The sequence below is a fragment of the Lissotriton helveticus genome, chromosome 3_1, assembly GCF_964261635.1.
Source record: "Lissotriton helveticus chromosome 3_1, aLisHel1.1, whole genome shotgun sequence".
NCBI classification, from domain to species: domain Eukaryota; kingdom Metazoa; phylum Chordata; class Amphibia; order Caudata; family Salamandridae; genus Lissotriton; species Lissotriton helveticus.
Genome location: NC_136061.1, coordinates 225,779,223 through 225,795,608, shown reverse-complemented (window position 1 = coordinate 225,795,608; position 16,386 = coordinate 225,779,223). Strand labels below are relative to the sequence as shown.

Here is a 16,386-nt window from a genome sequence, read left to right as displayed (position 1 = left end):
ATACTTTTTTGGGGTTTACTATTTAAGGTTAGAATGGACGACAAACCACTGATACATGTATTTAAAGGTGGAAGAGGATTAGAAGGTGGAGTTACTCCTAGGATACCTCGATGGATGTTGTCTGTTTTGGAGTATAACTTTGAAATGGAATATTTGAAAGGACTTAACAATGTAGTAGCAGATTGTTTATCACGATTACCTACGAGGAATGAAGTTACAGAAGTTTTATTTATTTGCTTGTATAGCGCAGGAATTCGACCCCCCAGAGGGGTATCTCTGCGCTTGAGTTCTTACCATAAACCATGAAGTCAGAGACCAAAAAACAAACAGGAAAAATGCAAGGTTTAAATAGTCAGGAACAGATGTGTCTTTAGGAATTTCCTGAAAGCTCCTAGATTGGAATTTTGTCTTGGGGTTAGGGGTAAGGTGTTCCAGAGAGTGGGACCCCTATAAGAGAGTGCTCGACCACCCTGCCTTTCCCTTTTGATCCGCGGGACTTGGAGCAACAGTTGGTTCCTAGAGCGCAAAGAGCGCCCTGGCTCGTAGAGTTAAAATTTTTCGGTCAGGTATTTTGGACCAGTGCCAAACAGGCATTTATGGATTACGCAACAAATTTTGAATTTAACCCGCTGGCGAATGGGCAGCCAGTGGAGTTTGTTCAAAAGAGGGCGTGAAGGGGATCTGGCTGGAGCATTAAGGACCAGCCTGGCAGCCATATTCTGGGCTACCTGTAATCTGCCAAGTTGTTCCTCATTGGCAGAAAGAAGAAGCCCATTGCAGTAATCTAGCCTGCTGATCACAAGCGTTTGAACCAGTGTTTTCCTGTAACTATCTGCTAGGTACGGGAATACACGCCTCAAGAGCCCAATGACCCTAAAACAGGATCCCGTTACCTGCGTTACATGATCTTTCAGAAGCAGTGACTGATGAAGGCGAACACCAAGATTTTTTACTACCTGTTTGGGGCAGGGAGCAGGCCCTAATTCCAGAGGCCACCAATCAGGTGACCAAAGGAGAGAGGCTTCTCCGAAAAGCATGAGCTCCGTCTTGCCCACATTACATTGTAGGCAATTGGAGGTCATCCAATCGGCTATAGCTCTCATACCCGTAGCAAAAGTGTGTTTAATTGCTGGCGTCAGGGTCTGGAAAGGGAATAAAAGCTGGGTGTCGTCAGCATGCGATATAGGCGTGAACCCATATTCTCTCACAATGTCGGCCAAGGGGGCCACATATACGTTAAAAAGTATGGGGCTTAGGCATGAGCCCTGAGGAACCCCCTTGGTGAGCTCCCTGGAGATTGAAAGATGGGAGCCCAATCGGACAGTTTGTGAGCGGCCAGAGAGAAAACTCTTCAGCCATGACAGGGCAGATCCGCCTATCCCTACCCTTTTCAGACGACCAATGAGAATTTCAAGTGACACCGTGTCAAAGGCAGCGGACAAATCCAACAGCACCAGAATCATAGAACCTCCTCTATCCTGTGCCATCCTGATGGTGTCGGTCACGGGGAGGAGGGCTGATTCGGTGTTGTGATTAGGTCTGAACCCAGATTGCGAGGGGTCCAGACCGCCCGCTGCCACGATGAAATTAGACAAATGAGTGTTCACATGCTTCTCGGCCATCTTACTAAGGTGGGGTAGGAGAGAGATCGGGCAGAGATTGGAAAGGTCTGACCAAGGCAGCGCCGCGTTCTTCCAAATAGGGTTCACTATCGCCTTTTTCCAGTCACTGGGCACTTGCCCTTCTTTAAGGGAAAGGTTGATCACCATTTGAATGCCGGTGGAGAGCAGATCACCTAATGGCGCAACCATTTTAGCAGGGATAATATCTGTTGGAGACCCTGTCTTGATTTGATTATACAGGGAAACAACATCAGATAGGCTGACTTCCGGAAATGCGGAAAACAGAGTGCTTTCACATGTAGATGTCCGGAGAACGGAGTAATCAGCATCACTCCTGAGATTTGCGACCTTTGTGATTTTCTCATATATTGACTCTATTTTATTTTCAAAAAATGCTGAGATGTCGTCGCAGAGAGTTTGAGAAAAATCATCAGGACTTTCACAGGCCACAGGTTTTACAAAAGATTGAAGAATTTTGTAAAGTTCTCTAGTGGAGTTGCCAGCTTCAGCCAGTTGTAATGCGAGACTGTTCTTCCTGGACGATTTTATATTTTTATGATAAATGGCCAGAACCTCTGAGTACAACATCCTGCTAAGGGGTGTATGTAACTTCCTCCAGATGTTTTCGAGCTTTCTACACCCTTGTTTCTCCACTCTCAGCTCTTCCGAGTACCATACTTCCTGTTTAGATCTTGGGTACTGTTTATGGAGTTTCAGAGGCGCCTGAATTTCCAATGATTTTGGAACTGAAGTAAATGAGGAAAGTAAGATCCATGAATGTGTAGCATTGAGAAAAGAAGTATGGGATGCTGCAATGGACAATGATTCAGTGTTAGTAAGAATAAAAGAGTACACCAGGAATGGTTGGGAAACCAGTGTAAGTTGTGATGAGCACATAAAAGAATATTGGAATATCAAGGATGAGTTGAGTATATTTAATGACAAGATAATGAGAAGGGATCGCATTGAACCTCCTGTAAGTCTTTGGAGTCAAATTATTGAACTAGCTCATAAAGGACACCCTAGCAGGAGCATGACGAAGAGAAGAATTAGACAAACATATTGGTGGCCAAAGTTAGACAGCATGGTTGAGGAAGTGATTAAGCATTGTTATGCATGTGCCAACAGTGACAAAGTAAAGACATTGAGAGAACCATCACTTAAGTGTGTTGACTTATCTGCTAGACCATGGGAACAGTTAGCAATGGATTTCCTGGGCCCTATAAACAAGTTAGGTAGTACAAACAGGTTTATTTTTGTGCTCGCTGATTATCACACAAAGTGGTTTGTGTACAAGACAACGAATGTAATCAACACTAAGACTGTGGTGGGATTTTTAGAGGAGGTTTTCATGGAAGGTGTACCAAAAACCATTGTATCAGATAATGGAGTACAATTTGTATCAAGAGAAATGAAGGAGTTTATGGAAAAATGGGGAGTTACTCATGAGAGAGTAGTTTTGTATAGACCACAAGCCAATGGAATGGTAGAGAGGATTAATCGTCTTATAATGGACAATATCCAATTGTATTAGCTAATGGTTTATCTTGGAAGGAAGAGTTAAAGAAGTTAGTTTGGGCACATATGACTACCCCTCATGCTATTACTAGTATTTCTCCCTTTGTATCTCTTAAGGGTAGAGAACCAGGTAGGAAAGACAATCCCAGTTGGTTGGTTGTCGAAGATCGTTTATGGGTAGACCACCATGCTGTCAAGGCAAGCGTCACAGAGAAACAAAGACTTGCTGAAGATTATTACAATATAAGAAAAGGAGTGAAAATGGCATATATTGTGGTTGGAAATTGGGTTGTCACTAAAAGAAGTGGTGTGGTCATTAAAGGGGATAGGAAATTCTCTGTTCCCTTAAAGGTAATTGAAGTAAAACGCAATGTGGTGGTATTGGAAAATGGAACAGTTTGGAGTATTGGAAATGTTTGTAAAGTACCTAATGTACAATATAACCATCCTTATATGTCATAGTGTTGCTATTAGAGTCCTTATGTCATGTTATTAGTTCCTCCTAATGCCCCAGTCTTATAGAATCTTTTAATTAGAGCCATGCCCGTCTCTGATGAAACGTCTTGGTGACGTCCTGCTAATTATTCTCAATCTTTGTGCAACAGAACCGAGAGAATATGTTTGCCCACAGCCTGGGTATAGCAACTAAAGGGAATTTGCTATGCCATATATCCTACCTATGGGTGTGCGAAATGTGCTTATTTATTTTGCAAACTTTTGCGTAATTACGCACAATTTGGGGAAAATTATGCAAATTATACATAATTTTATCGGGAACCAGTCGGAACACCGCAGCCTCAGCCACACGCGATACCATGCTTGCCTTAACCACGCATATTCATTAACGACACATATGAATGGTTAAGGCAGTGCGCGGTGTAGCTGCTGGCTGGCGGAAGCAGAAAGTAGCCGAGCAGCAGCAAGGCTCAGGAGAGGACGCCACGCAGGTGAGGTAAGTGGGCTTGGGGTCGGGTTTGGGGGGAGTAGTGTATATGGTTGGGGGTGGGCTCGTTTGCAGGGCTGGGGTGGCTCGGTAGTTTTTAGGGCTGGAGGGGTTCGGGGTAGTTTTCATGGCTGCTGTAGTTCGGGGTAGTTTTAAGGGCTGGGGGGGGCTTGGCGTTTTTTTAGGGCTGGGGTTTCGAAGTAGTTTTTCGGGCTGGGGGTTAGGGTCATTTTCAGGGTTGGAGGGCTTCGGGGTAATTTTCAGGACTGGGGGGATCGAGGTAGTTTCAGGGCTGCGGTACTTTTCAGAGCCTGGTGGTCGAGGTCATGTTCAGGGCGGGGGGTGGTAGTTTTTAGGGCTTGGAGAAGGGGTTACTTTTTAAGAGGGAAGGGGAGTTTTAGGTGTGAGGTCAAAGGCTTGGGGGCCATTTCAGGCCCCAACACGGGGCAGGGAACATAATACTTTTTAGGGCTTAGGGGGTCAGAGTCGTTTTTAGGGCCCGGGCAGGGTAGCAGGGTAGTTTATATGGATTGGGGGAGGGTGGGTAGTTGTTAGGGCTCAGGGGGAGGTCGGGGTAGTTTTTACGGCTTAGGGGAGGGAGGGGTAGTTTTTAGGACTGGAGGCAGGGAAGTTTCAAGGGCTCGGTGGAGGGGGTTAGTTTTCAGGGGGGAGGGAGGAAGTTTAAGGACTCAGGGTGGTGGCAGGGGTCGTGGACTTACCTGTCAAGTCTTAACCACGTATATATTTTTACCATACATGCCTCAACAACGCATAATTCGTGGTAAAGGCATGATTGGTAAAGGCATATTTGTGGTTAAGACCTGTGTTGTTGAGATTGTGTGAAACAGGCATGCGTGGTTCCATCACACAACCAATTACATCAAATGCAAAGCTGTTTAGAGTTAAATGCTTCTCAGCATCAATTTTTGATCCGAGGACACATTTCACAATAAACAAATAGCACAAAAAACACAAGTGCCACAAACAACTGCCACTAGGATTCTGATTGTTCTAGTTGTTCAAGCACTATAATTTAGCTGTGAACGGTGGCGTAATTACGCAATTCTGTACATTTGCTGTGCTTAGTTCCATTTACTATCCGCCATGCGCCTCCAATACATTATTTAACAAATATAGTTCACAGATACCTTCAAAAAGGACTCCATTGATTTTGAAGCCAAAGAATTACTTCTGAACAAAGTATTTGGTTCATCTGAAATAACAAAATAGGAACAATTCATTCAGTACAATGTTGGACCAGCAAAACAGGATACATGCCCTAACTTCGATTTTAAGAAATATGCCCTAAAAAATGCCCTGAACAGTTTGTTCATTCTTTAAAAAAGTTATGAAAGAATTGCCTGCTTGTAAATATTCCAAGAAAATATCTGCACTGGTCCCCTTTTTTGTCATTATTGGTAGTATGGACTTACCGCCATTATCATTGCGTGCAATAATAGGCTGTGGAACAGGACTGAGCTTACCTGTGCATTTCAAAGAGCATGAGTTTAAAAACTGAAATTTAATCTGTTATTGAGCATATAATTTCTCAATGCACAGCAATGTCACCCTTTCCTGCAGCCTCTTATTTTTTCATGCATTGAACAGGTTAGAGGGGAGTCTCACACTAGCATAATGACACAGGGGACTCTCAGACAAAGTCTTCAGGCCATGTTATCAAACAGGAAGTCTTTTTCAGACTTTTTCCAAACAAAAGCAGTCAAAAACAACTTCTATATTAAATGCACAGGTTGAGGTCCCTAGTCCCTATGGCCTTAATAGGCCCAAAACCCCCCGAAAGTGTCAGATACCATTAAAACCCTCTATTCAATTTCAGCTTAACCTAACTAGAAATTTTATTTCATGTGATGTTCCTATCAGCATAAAACCATTATACTTCACATACATTTTGTGATTTTTTTCCTTACTTGTTTTCTCCAGTTCTAGTCGGAAGAGAAGATCAAGGAACTCCTTGGCTAATCCTTGGCTCGTGAAGAGTTTGACCAGGTTGGTTGCTAATTCCTGTCTGCAGTCGGCAGTTGTGGTTTCGTCAATTAATGATATTAAATGTATCTGTTCATCCTAGGAACACAAAGAAAAAACTCTACTTTGAGGCCTTAGTCAAAGGGCAGATAAAATGAAGAACACAAAACATATCTCCCACTGCTGGTTCGCTTGATATAATGCCTAATCATTTAAATGGCCCAGGGCTTTACATTTCCAATTAATTCCTCGATCACAGAACGGAGGAAGCCTGGAGCAATTTTCCAAAGGCTGTTCCATAATGCTGGAATTATGAAGTCCACAGCTACAAAATATTCAATTCAGATTTCACTAACCCAGAAATTGAAGTTACTTACCTGTAACATTGTTTATTTATTTATTTACTACATTTGTATGGCGCAACAGCTACCCAGAGGGTTTCCCGGCGCCTTGGAGTTATGTTAGCTGAACCGAAGACAAACCGTGAACACTATTGGTTAAACAACCATGTTTTGACTCCCTTACGGAATTGGGGATAGCTCGTTTCAAGACGAAGATTAAGTGAAAGTGAATTCCAGAGGACCGGCGCCATATGAGTGAAAGAGCGGCCACCCAGGCGAGCCCGTTTGTATCGTGGGACGACAAATTTAGCCTGAGACAGGGATCGAAGGTTTCGTGAAGGGATGTATCTCTGTGCCAACTTACAAAGATAAGTGGGAGCTTCCTTCTTGTCAATCCGAAACATGTAACAGAGTGCTTTAAATTTTACTCTGTTCACTATTTTTAACCAGTGCAATTTTTTTAGGTGTTCCGTCATGTTTGTGCGCCCAGGCAGACAGAGGAGCAACCTGGCTGCAGCGTTTTGTATGACCTGAAGTCGATTTAAAATGTCTTTGTTTGCTCCTAGATAAAGAATGTTTCCGTAGTCCAATCTAGAACCTATCAGAGCCTGTACTACTGTTCTTTGTGCCCCTTCTGGGAGTTGGCACAAAATTTTCCTCAACCATTTGAGGATTACAAAACATGTTGAGGCCATTTTGGCCGTTTGTGGTTGCATTGATAGCTTGTCATCAATTATTACCCCAAGGTTACGAGCGGAAGGTACTGCAACCGGGGTCGGACCCATTTCTACTGGCCAATGGGAAGGGCCCCACAACTCCTTATGATTGCCTAAGAGGAGCAGTTCTGTTTTATCCCCATTCAATTTTAATTTCTTAGAATCCAACCAGTCTGCCATTCTCAAGAGGCCAGAGCGAAGGGGAGAGGTGATAGATTTGTCTGTGGCTGTTAGGGAGAACACAAGCGGAGTATCATCCGCATAGGAATAAATAGTGAGGCCCATTTCCTCTGCGATTGCGGCTAAAGGAGTAACATAAATATTAAACAGCAGTGGGCTCAAGATGGAACCCTGTGGTACTCCGTGAGGGGAAACCAGGATGTCGGAAGAGTTATTGTTGGAAAACACCTGGAATGTCCGGTGTAGGAGGAATTGTTCCAGCCACCTTAGCGCTTTCCCTCTTATTCCGATATCCTCTAGCGCCTGCACCAGGGTACTATGGGAGATCGTATCGAAGGCGGCACTCAAATCTAAAAGAATGAGTGCCGCCGTACCGCCGTTATCCAATTCCTTGCGGATAGCTTCTGTGACACCCAGAAGAGTGGACTCCGTGGAGTGTCCTTTCCTAAAACCTGACTGGGAGGGATGCAGAAGGTTGTTCTCACTTACAAAGTCTGCTAGCTGTTGATTAACATGTTTTTCTAGGATTTTTGAGCAGATTGGTAGTAGCGATATTGGACGGTAATTGGATAAAACCTCTGGGTCGCCATTTGCCTTTTTTAACAGGGGGACTACCATGGCATGTTTCCACTCGGCAGGGACCACAGCTTTTTCTAGGGAGGCATTTAACAAAGATCTAATCACACCCAAAATAAAAGGATCTAACTGTTTTAGAATAAATGCTGGAACACATTGGTTTTTCACTTGCTCCTGGCAAAGACCCCCATGCTTTGAATTCTCGTTCTTCTGGTGGTTTAATAAGAAGTTGTTTTATAAGTGCATAAAAACCGATTATCAACAAAGGTAACATTAAGAAGGTGGTCTTGCAGAGAGAATGAAATTAGTGTATATTTTTGGAATTTTACTTTTCAGTACCACAAAGTTTTTTTCTTTTCACACTTCTCACACAAGTAGGGTTTACCTCTGCAGGGAGAACATAACAGAAATGTAACACAAGCATGCAATTTTGATTAAATCAGGTAAGGTGAATAACTAATTTGTAGGTGCAGAAGGTTACCTAATCAATTGTCACACAAAAGAGAGGGCCTGAGGAGGTTTAGAGACTTGCAGGGTGCCGACTCCCCTGAACCTAATCAAGCCATAAGACATTTACACTGGTAGCCATACAGTAAAAGAATCCATTGGCATTATAGAGTCTATATCCTCCGGTAGGTGGCACGGTCCTATCCAAGCTTTTTGAAAACGTTTAAAGAATCTGTAGCATCATAGCTAATAATGAATATCTTTAGACTTAAATATGTATTCCTAGCTTGTGTATCCAATTATTTTGCACCTTCTTAGATACCTTTAAATCTTCAAATACTATCCACCTGCCTCATTGGAGAACTTAAATTCTAGGTGTATTTAGAAGCATTTACTTAATGTTAGTTCAAAACAAAATATAACTATTCTGAAACATGGTGAGCAATTGTTACAAGAATATGACAAATGCAGCTTCACCATATGTGACATTAGCTGGAGCGACAACCTCTGACTCTATAGTAGTAGGACTGGTAGTTATTTTTGCTAAACATGAACCTAATGTATGGAGGTCTAGACGCCCCAGAATTCTTCTATTTTCCTCTGATGCATGCAACTTATTCACTCATTGATTATGTGATTTTTTTCAGATCTTCCATTGGGAATGTATTGAGATCAGGGATTTGAAGCATTACATACTCTGATCATGCCGAAGTTTAGTTATATCTTAGCTTGGAGTGAGTAGCTGGAGGAAATAGATGGACTTTTAATCAAAGACTTTTGAAGGATGCTGAATTTGTTTGTGACTTAAGAGAACACTGTTGGCTGGACTTTTCAGAAAAGTATGGGAACTAATGATTTGCTAACAGTGTGGGATGCCATATGAGCTACTGTTTGAGGGGAAGTGGTTTGTTACACCTCTGCAAACAATAAAGAACCTGATTCACAGTTGTTTCTCTATGAAGGTGTTGTAGATCTGTAAATTCATGAAGGAGGCCCACATAAGCCAGAAGCAAGACATAACTACTAACAGAACAAGCTGTGAATCCTGACTGTATGGATAAGCTTACATTATTTGACCTGTAAATTATAGTGGTTAAAAGAGGTGGAAAAAATGATTGCCTCATCGGGTATGATAGTGATAGGAGAGCAGTCAGTCATGTTAGAGCATCACTAAATGTTGATATTACCCCTATGACAGATGATGCTGCTACTGGTATGAATGAGATGTTTTATTAGCAAGGAGAAAAAGCAATGCCAGGAGATAAAAGTGATGTTTGGATGGAATTGGAATGGTTCTGTCAGCTTCATGGCTTATTTGGAATCTTTTATAGGGAATGTTTTGGCACTTGAGTGCTACAAGTGGTTCGCATATTGTGTAGAAAAGGTTAGGGTACATTTGGAATGCAATACTGACATTGTTTTCAAAACCAGGCAAAACCATACTATGAGTATTTTACCAGTTAAACCTTCTATTTAATATTAACATTACAATACTGGCTAAATTCATACCACAGAATCTGAGAATTGTCATGACTAGATTACTTCCACCACTCAGGTTTTATTCAGACAGGCTTAGTAGCAATTATATCAGGCTGACTTACTCACAATCCACCACAGGTAGCAGTAAGGTGCTGTTGATGACAGTGCTAAATGGGTATGTGACAGCACTGCAAGCAAAATAATGACTCTGAAGTTATATTTTGGAGGATACATTTTTATGTTAAAGAGAAGTCGTAGCTAGTACAAAGCGGTCAGCATTTTCTTGCTAATGTGAATCTCCAATGGCAACTTGCTGATGATTATGAAGCCAAATGATAAGACAATGTCAATAAGTTGAGATGGATAAATATGGATTTAAGTTACTGAACTAGACCTAGGCTTGCATGTGTCTGTTGTTGCTGAATAGTATGATTTTTTTCTAGTTTGGATCACACTTGAGGTAGTTGCTTCGCTTTCGAGAGGTAGGATGTGAACTATTGAATGACGGCAAGACTATCAAATCCATGCAACTAGCAAAAAGGTTTGTCCAGGCACCATAACCAACAGGATCAAAAGCCACCAAGAGTTCCAGCAGAATCAAGAGACAAGTGTCACCAGTATCTCTGATTCTGCAGAGCATTGGCTGTCAATTCCGTGGCTTTTGTGCTGCAAAGTGCCCTGAAGCCACATTTAAAGTATTGCTGGGATGGCTACTGGCAAATTGTTTTTGGCGGGATAGCCACCATTCTCTCAAAAAAATAATAATTACCTAAACTCTTTTTTTCATGGTGACATGTAGCAGCTGTCAATAGTGAACACTCTGTAAAATGAGGAACCACTTTACCACTAATCAGTAGCGTTATAAGTGCAATTCAGCTTTATTTTGGCTCTAGGGCCATAAAAGCACATAAAACACATTGCACAGTATAAAAAATGAATAGTTGAAAAAATAAAAACAATTAAGATCCACTTCATTACAGTTCTGACAACAGTCATAAGAGTTCTGAATACCTCAAATTTTAAATAATTAAAAGACTGTTAGTTAATAGGTGTAATACAGAAGAGGATGAGAGGAGATAGCAGGAAAATCAAGCATTATCACTCAGGACTGAACCTAAGAAATACAGCATTTCAAATCACTGCATCTGCCATGGGTAGGTTCCCAGGTAATACGCAGAGCTTCGCCCTAACTTACCACTTAGCCAATAAATAGCGAGGTAGTGCCAAAATGAATGGCTGACTAATTTCTGTACTAAGTATTATTAGGGCATCTTTATATTCTCTAGTGCCTAGAGAACGGCACAGCTGTAATATCCAGCATCGCCTGGCGATCGCCTAGCCTTACTTGCTGCAATCTTACAATTGGAGGGCTATCTTTAAAATGTCTAACACCGTGTTATGTCCACATGACTCACAGTCTCATTCACCTTACTTCATGTATTTAGACCTTCTCTACCACAGACAAGGTAATATTGCACCTGGTAATAAAACAAGCAGTCTCCCCTACATTCAGACTTGAGTGAATTACATCTGGCCCTATGAAAGGCACTCACCTTGCAGGGGGCTCGGACTTCCTGGCACAGGAGTTGAACCAGAGGATGATAGTAGTGCGAAGGGAGAACAGTCTCATCTCGAAGTCGAACCTCCAGCTGCAATGATCCCAAGTTACCTCTGGAATGAAACACAAAGGCTTTAGCTAGGTACATCGAGGGAGCATATTGTAGTACGAGGGCACTTGAATCAGAGAGGTGGTAGTGCCCCCAAGAAATACAACTAGAAGAACAACTTTCTGGCAGCTAATGCCTTACTACCAGTTGGAGTGCAGCTCAGCCCAATGTGTGCGATTTTCTCTTTTTTTGCCACGAAATAAAAACACAATACTGTTTGCCTCTGTTTTGCCCATTCTACAAATGACAAGAATTAATTATTAAAAAGGGTGGTAGGTGCAATATCTGAGTAAGTGAGAAGGAAAACGAAGCCAGTGGACTATACTGCGGTACATGCTATACTATACACAGTGAGGAAACATTGTGATAAAACACATTTTGTACCAGTGACCATTAAGGGCCCTCTCGGGGAGGTTCATTTGCAATCACATTCCCAGAATTCTCTGTGATTTACCTTCTGCAATCTTCATGATTAGTTTGTAAGACTACCATTTGGACCCAATATGCCACAGAGAGCCTTCATAAAGGTCTTGGACCCTCTGGTGGTTCAGATGCACCTGGAAGACATGATGGTCATATCTACCTCCAAGGCAGTCTGTAAGGATGAATGTCCCTGACACATTATGCAGCTGAGCCATCACTGACATTTTTCCTTAGCTCCTGACGTCCCCCTCTATTTTTGTTTGTGGCAAAATACAGTATCCAATCTGTGCTTCACGAACATAAGCTGTTTGTGAACACCGTACTGTTATGTTTTGAGCATTCTAGTAGTTGGGCGTGGGCGGAGTCATGGGGTGGAGGAAGAGGAGGGGCACGGGCAGGAAAGGGGCAGTTAGAGTAGGGACAGGGACGAGTAAGGAGTGTGCCAATAAAGCTCCATTAATCTCAAGTAAGTGTCTGTCATTATTGAACGCACGACACTACAGCTAGCGACGAGGGTGGGATAAGGCAACATGCCATCCCCACACTGAGAGAGAGAGAGTCCCTGTCCCTGGGCAGCACCTAGAAGTAGTCGCCGTCGCGACACGTGTGCCCCCCTGAGAAGATCGCCGCCTGAGGACCCAGGCCAGCGACAGTTTGGAACAGCTCCGCGATCCGTCGATCGTGTGTAGCCCTGCCGAGTGAATGCTGGAAGAAGTTTGCTGCCGAGAGTCACTTCGCGCCAAAACGGGAGCTCACCCCAGATGCGTGAAACTTGGCAAGGCGTCGGGAGTGGCCGCGAGTGAAGCGCCAGAATCGGGAGCTTACCCTGACCCCATCGTGAAGAAGCTCCAGTGAAAGTGAGTGGAGCGCGGCTGTTACAGTGCTGCTGACAAGATCGGCGATCCGGTGAGTCCCAGTGACTGGATCAGAGTGAAGAGAATGAATGAAGTTGAAGTCTCGCGGGAGCCGAGATTTCACTAGCTGCGGCCATTTTGGAGTCAGGCAGCCAACAGGACAATCCTTATGTGCGAGAGGAAAGCGGCCATTTTGAAGTCAGGCGGCTCAGGGCTCCAGCAAAACAAGCACCGGCAAATGCAAAACAAGCATTGGTAAATGGAAACAAGCATTGGTACATGCAAAAACAAGCACTGGCAAATGCAAAACAAGCAGTGGTAAATGAAAACAAGCACTGGTACGTGCAATACAAGGACTGGCAGAAGTAAGCGGCAAGTCAGCAAGAATTGGTGTATACCAAACAAGCATTGACAAACGCAATCAACACCTGTGAAAAGAACGGTGACGCTGACAATCACTTGCAGAGATGTCAAATCCACCACAGCAAGATGGTGGCAACGCTACGGTGGCTACCCCAGCTGAGCCTCGAATATCACACCTGCATCCCCCTGAACCACTAACGCTAGTGGCTGGTGGAAGCATGGGCCCCCGATGGCAGGAGTGGCTAGAAGATTTTGAGGACTATCTCGAAGGGTCAAAGGTCACTGTAGATAGAGACAAACTCATTGCATTGCGTAATTTGGTTGGCAAGGAAGTCAGCAACGTGATTAAAGAACTGTCGGCAGACGACAAAGAAACATATGACAAAGCAAAAGAGGCGCTGAATAAGAAATTCATACACAAAAGGAATGTAGACTACGAGAGATATGTATTTCATCAAGCTCGTCAAGACAAAGAAGAAAGGATGAGCACCTTCATCTCCAGGCTCCGTCGACTATCTCAGTATTGCAACTTTGATGTTTTCTCAACAGAAGATGCTATCCGACTACGAGTGATCGAAGGCTGTCACTCCGAGACACTGCGGAGGAGATTGCTAAGAAAAAGCCATAATCTTGATGAGATAGAAGAAATGACAAGGGTACATGATCAAGCAGAGGAACACGCCAAATGCATGGAGACAGGAAGAAGTGAGAGGAAAGAACAAGCATTCTGGACGCAAAATACCAACTCTCACAGGAGTTCAGGTGAACGACCGAGGAGATCCCGACCGGCCTCTCTTCATCAACACAAAGGACGTCGATGCTACGGGTCTAGCCGGAGAGACAAAAAGGCCGAACATGCAAGAAAGTCAGAACGGTCTAGAAAATGCTATCGATGTGGATACGAGTATCCGCATGCCGATGTGTGTCCGGCGATGGGTCAACAGTGCCACAAGTGTGGGCGAAAGAATCAGTTTGAAGCGATGTGTGGAGTATACAACAAAGAACGAAGAGGTGAGACGAACAAGCTGTGGTCTGATCCCAGAAGACATCACGCCAAAGCAGTGCAAGACAGGGCGATGTCATCCTCTGGATCGTTCCATTCCAGTCGAGATTCTCGTAGATCCCAGTGGACCAGAAGGTCACCAAAACGATCACCGTCGAGAGAATCAAGATCGACGTCCGCAGAGTCTGATTATACGGATGAATATGTTAGCATGGTATCAGACCCTGATCAACTAAAAAGGTATCCCCCATTGGACATAAGAGTGGGGACCCATGCAACACAATTCATGCTCGACAGTGGGGCATCCCTAAACTACATGCCCGTGACAGAATACAATAAAATGAAATCACCCCCTCACCTGAGTCCAGCGCATGTAAGTGTATTCACCTGGATGGCAAAGAAACCACTCCCATGTCGAGGTAAATTTGAAACAACTCTCACCCATGAAGACAAGTCTGTGACAGCATACATCCATGTCATTGAAGGCCCTGAGGCTGAGTGCCTCCTCAGCTTGCCGACTGCGGAACGTCTCCGCCTTGTGGAGATCCTCTATAGAGTCAGTGATGATCCAGACATAATCCGTAAGTTCCCTAAACTGATTACAGGGCTTGGAAAGATGAACAAATGCCAGATCCGTCTACAAGTCAACGATCAAGTGCACCCTGTAGCTCAACACCCTCGACGAGTGCCTTTTCATCTTCAGCAGGCGGTGGAAGATGAGATCCAAGAGTTGTTACAAACTGGCATTATTGAAAAAACAGATGGTCCCACACCATGGGTGTCACCTGTTGTAATCGTCCCAAAGAAAGGCACTCCGGACAAAGTGCGCCTATGTGAGGACATGCGATTCCCCAACACCGCCATAGAAAGAGAACGTCACCCAGGACCCCACCTGGGTGATATGATAGCCGCCCTGAATGGAGCCAGAGTATTTTCTAAGCTTGACTTGAATACAGGCTATCACCAGCTGGAGCTCCATGAGAAATCAAGATATATAACCACTTTCGCTACCCACTTAGGTCTGTTTAGATATAAGAGGCTGAGTTTTGGCATTTCATCAGCAGCCGAAATATTTCAGGAAATGATTTGTCAGACCATCAGACACATTCCCAACTCGCTAAATTACAGCGATGACATTTTGGTATATGGGTCGAATACACAGGAGCATGACAAGGGAGGCCAACCTGACTCTAAATAAGGACAAGTGTGAATTCCACCAATCCACCCTCAAGTTCTTTGGCCATGTGTTCTCAGGAGCGGGCATGAGGCCTGACCCGGAAAAAGTGACTGCACTCAATGCTACCAAGAGTCCCCAAGATGTGAGTGACATTCGTTCCTTTCTGGGCATGGCGAGCTATTGTGCAAGATACATAAAAGACTACGCCACCATCAGTCATCCACTGAGAACCCTCACCAAGCAAGGACAACCGTTTGTGTGGAGCTCCCAATGTGAGAGGGCCTTTCGGGAAATCAAACAGGCCGTTGAGGCGGCGGACAACCTGGCATACTTAAGCCCCAAAAGGAAGACTGAAATAAAGGTGGGTGCCAGTCCAGTGGGTCTAGTTGCCATCTTAGCCCAGTACGACAAAGACACTGATCAACGGCACATCGTGGCCCATGCCAGTCGCAGTCTATCTGAAACCGAAAAGGCCTATTCTCAGCCAGAAAAGGAGAGCCTTGCGGTCGTCTGGGCTTGCGAGCACTTACATGTCTTCATATATGGTAAACATTTCACCATGATAACGGACCACCAGGCGTTGGTCACCATATTTGGCAACCCCAATGCCAAGATGCCTCCTAGAATCGAGCGATGGGGCCTGCGCCTGCAAGAATATACATACACAATCATACACAAACCGGGGAAAGGGGAGAACCCTGCGGACTATATGTCCCGACACCCTCAGGCATCCCAGGCTTCGCCTCCATCAATAGCTGAAGAATATATACACTTTGTAGTAGGATCAGCTCGACCTCCAGTCATTCCATTAGAGGCAATCCAGGAAGCCACTGCCCAAGATAATATTCTTCAGAAAGTGATGCGCCGGCTGCGCTCCCATAGATGGAGGCATGACAGCGAGGAAGAGAAGACTGATCCTCAGGTCCGCCAAGAAATGCAAGCGTTCAGGCACATCAGTAACAAGCTATCTGCCACATCGGAGGGGCTCCTCCTGAGAGACCATCGGATTGTCATCCCGTGGCAGTTACGACCAGGAGTCATTAACATGGCTCATGAAGGCCACAGGGGAGTGGTTGCAACCAAAAGAAATCTCC

General features: G+C 44.1%; 1 protein-coding gene across 2 annotated transcripts in view; it reads right to left on the bottom strand.

The window, feature by feature from the left end:
- The window catches only part of LOC144822310 (ras GTPase-activating protein 4-like), a 528,733-nt gene that overhangs the window by 119,379 nt on the left and 392,968 nt on the right, over positions 1-16,386 (bottom strand). For both annotated transcript variants that reach the window (XM_078679660.1, XM_078679661.1), the window contains exons 9-11: positions 11,359-11,476; positions 6,012-6,165; positions 5,232-5,296 (exon numbers count right to left, since the gene is read on the bottom strand). In XM_078679660.1, the coding sequence (XP_078535786.1) occupies positions 5,232-5,296; positions 6,012-6,165; positions 11,359-11,476 (337 nt within the window). The remainder of the gene's footprint in view (positions 1-5,231; positions 5,297-6,011; positions 6,166-11,358; positions 11,477-16,386) is intronic.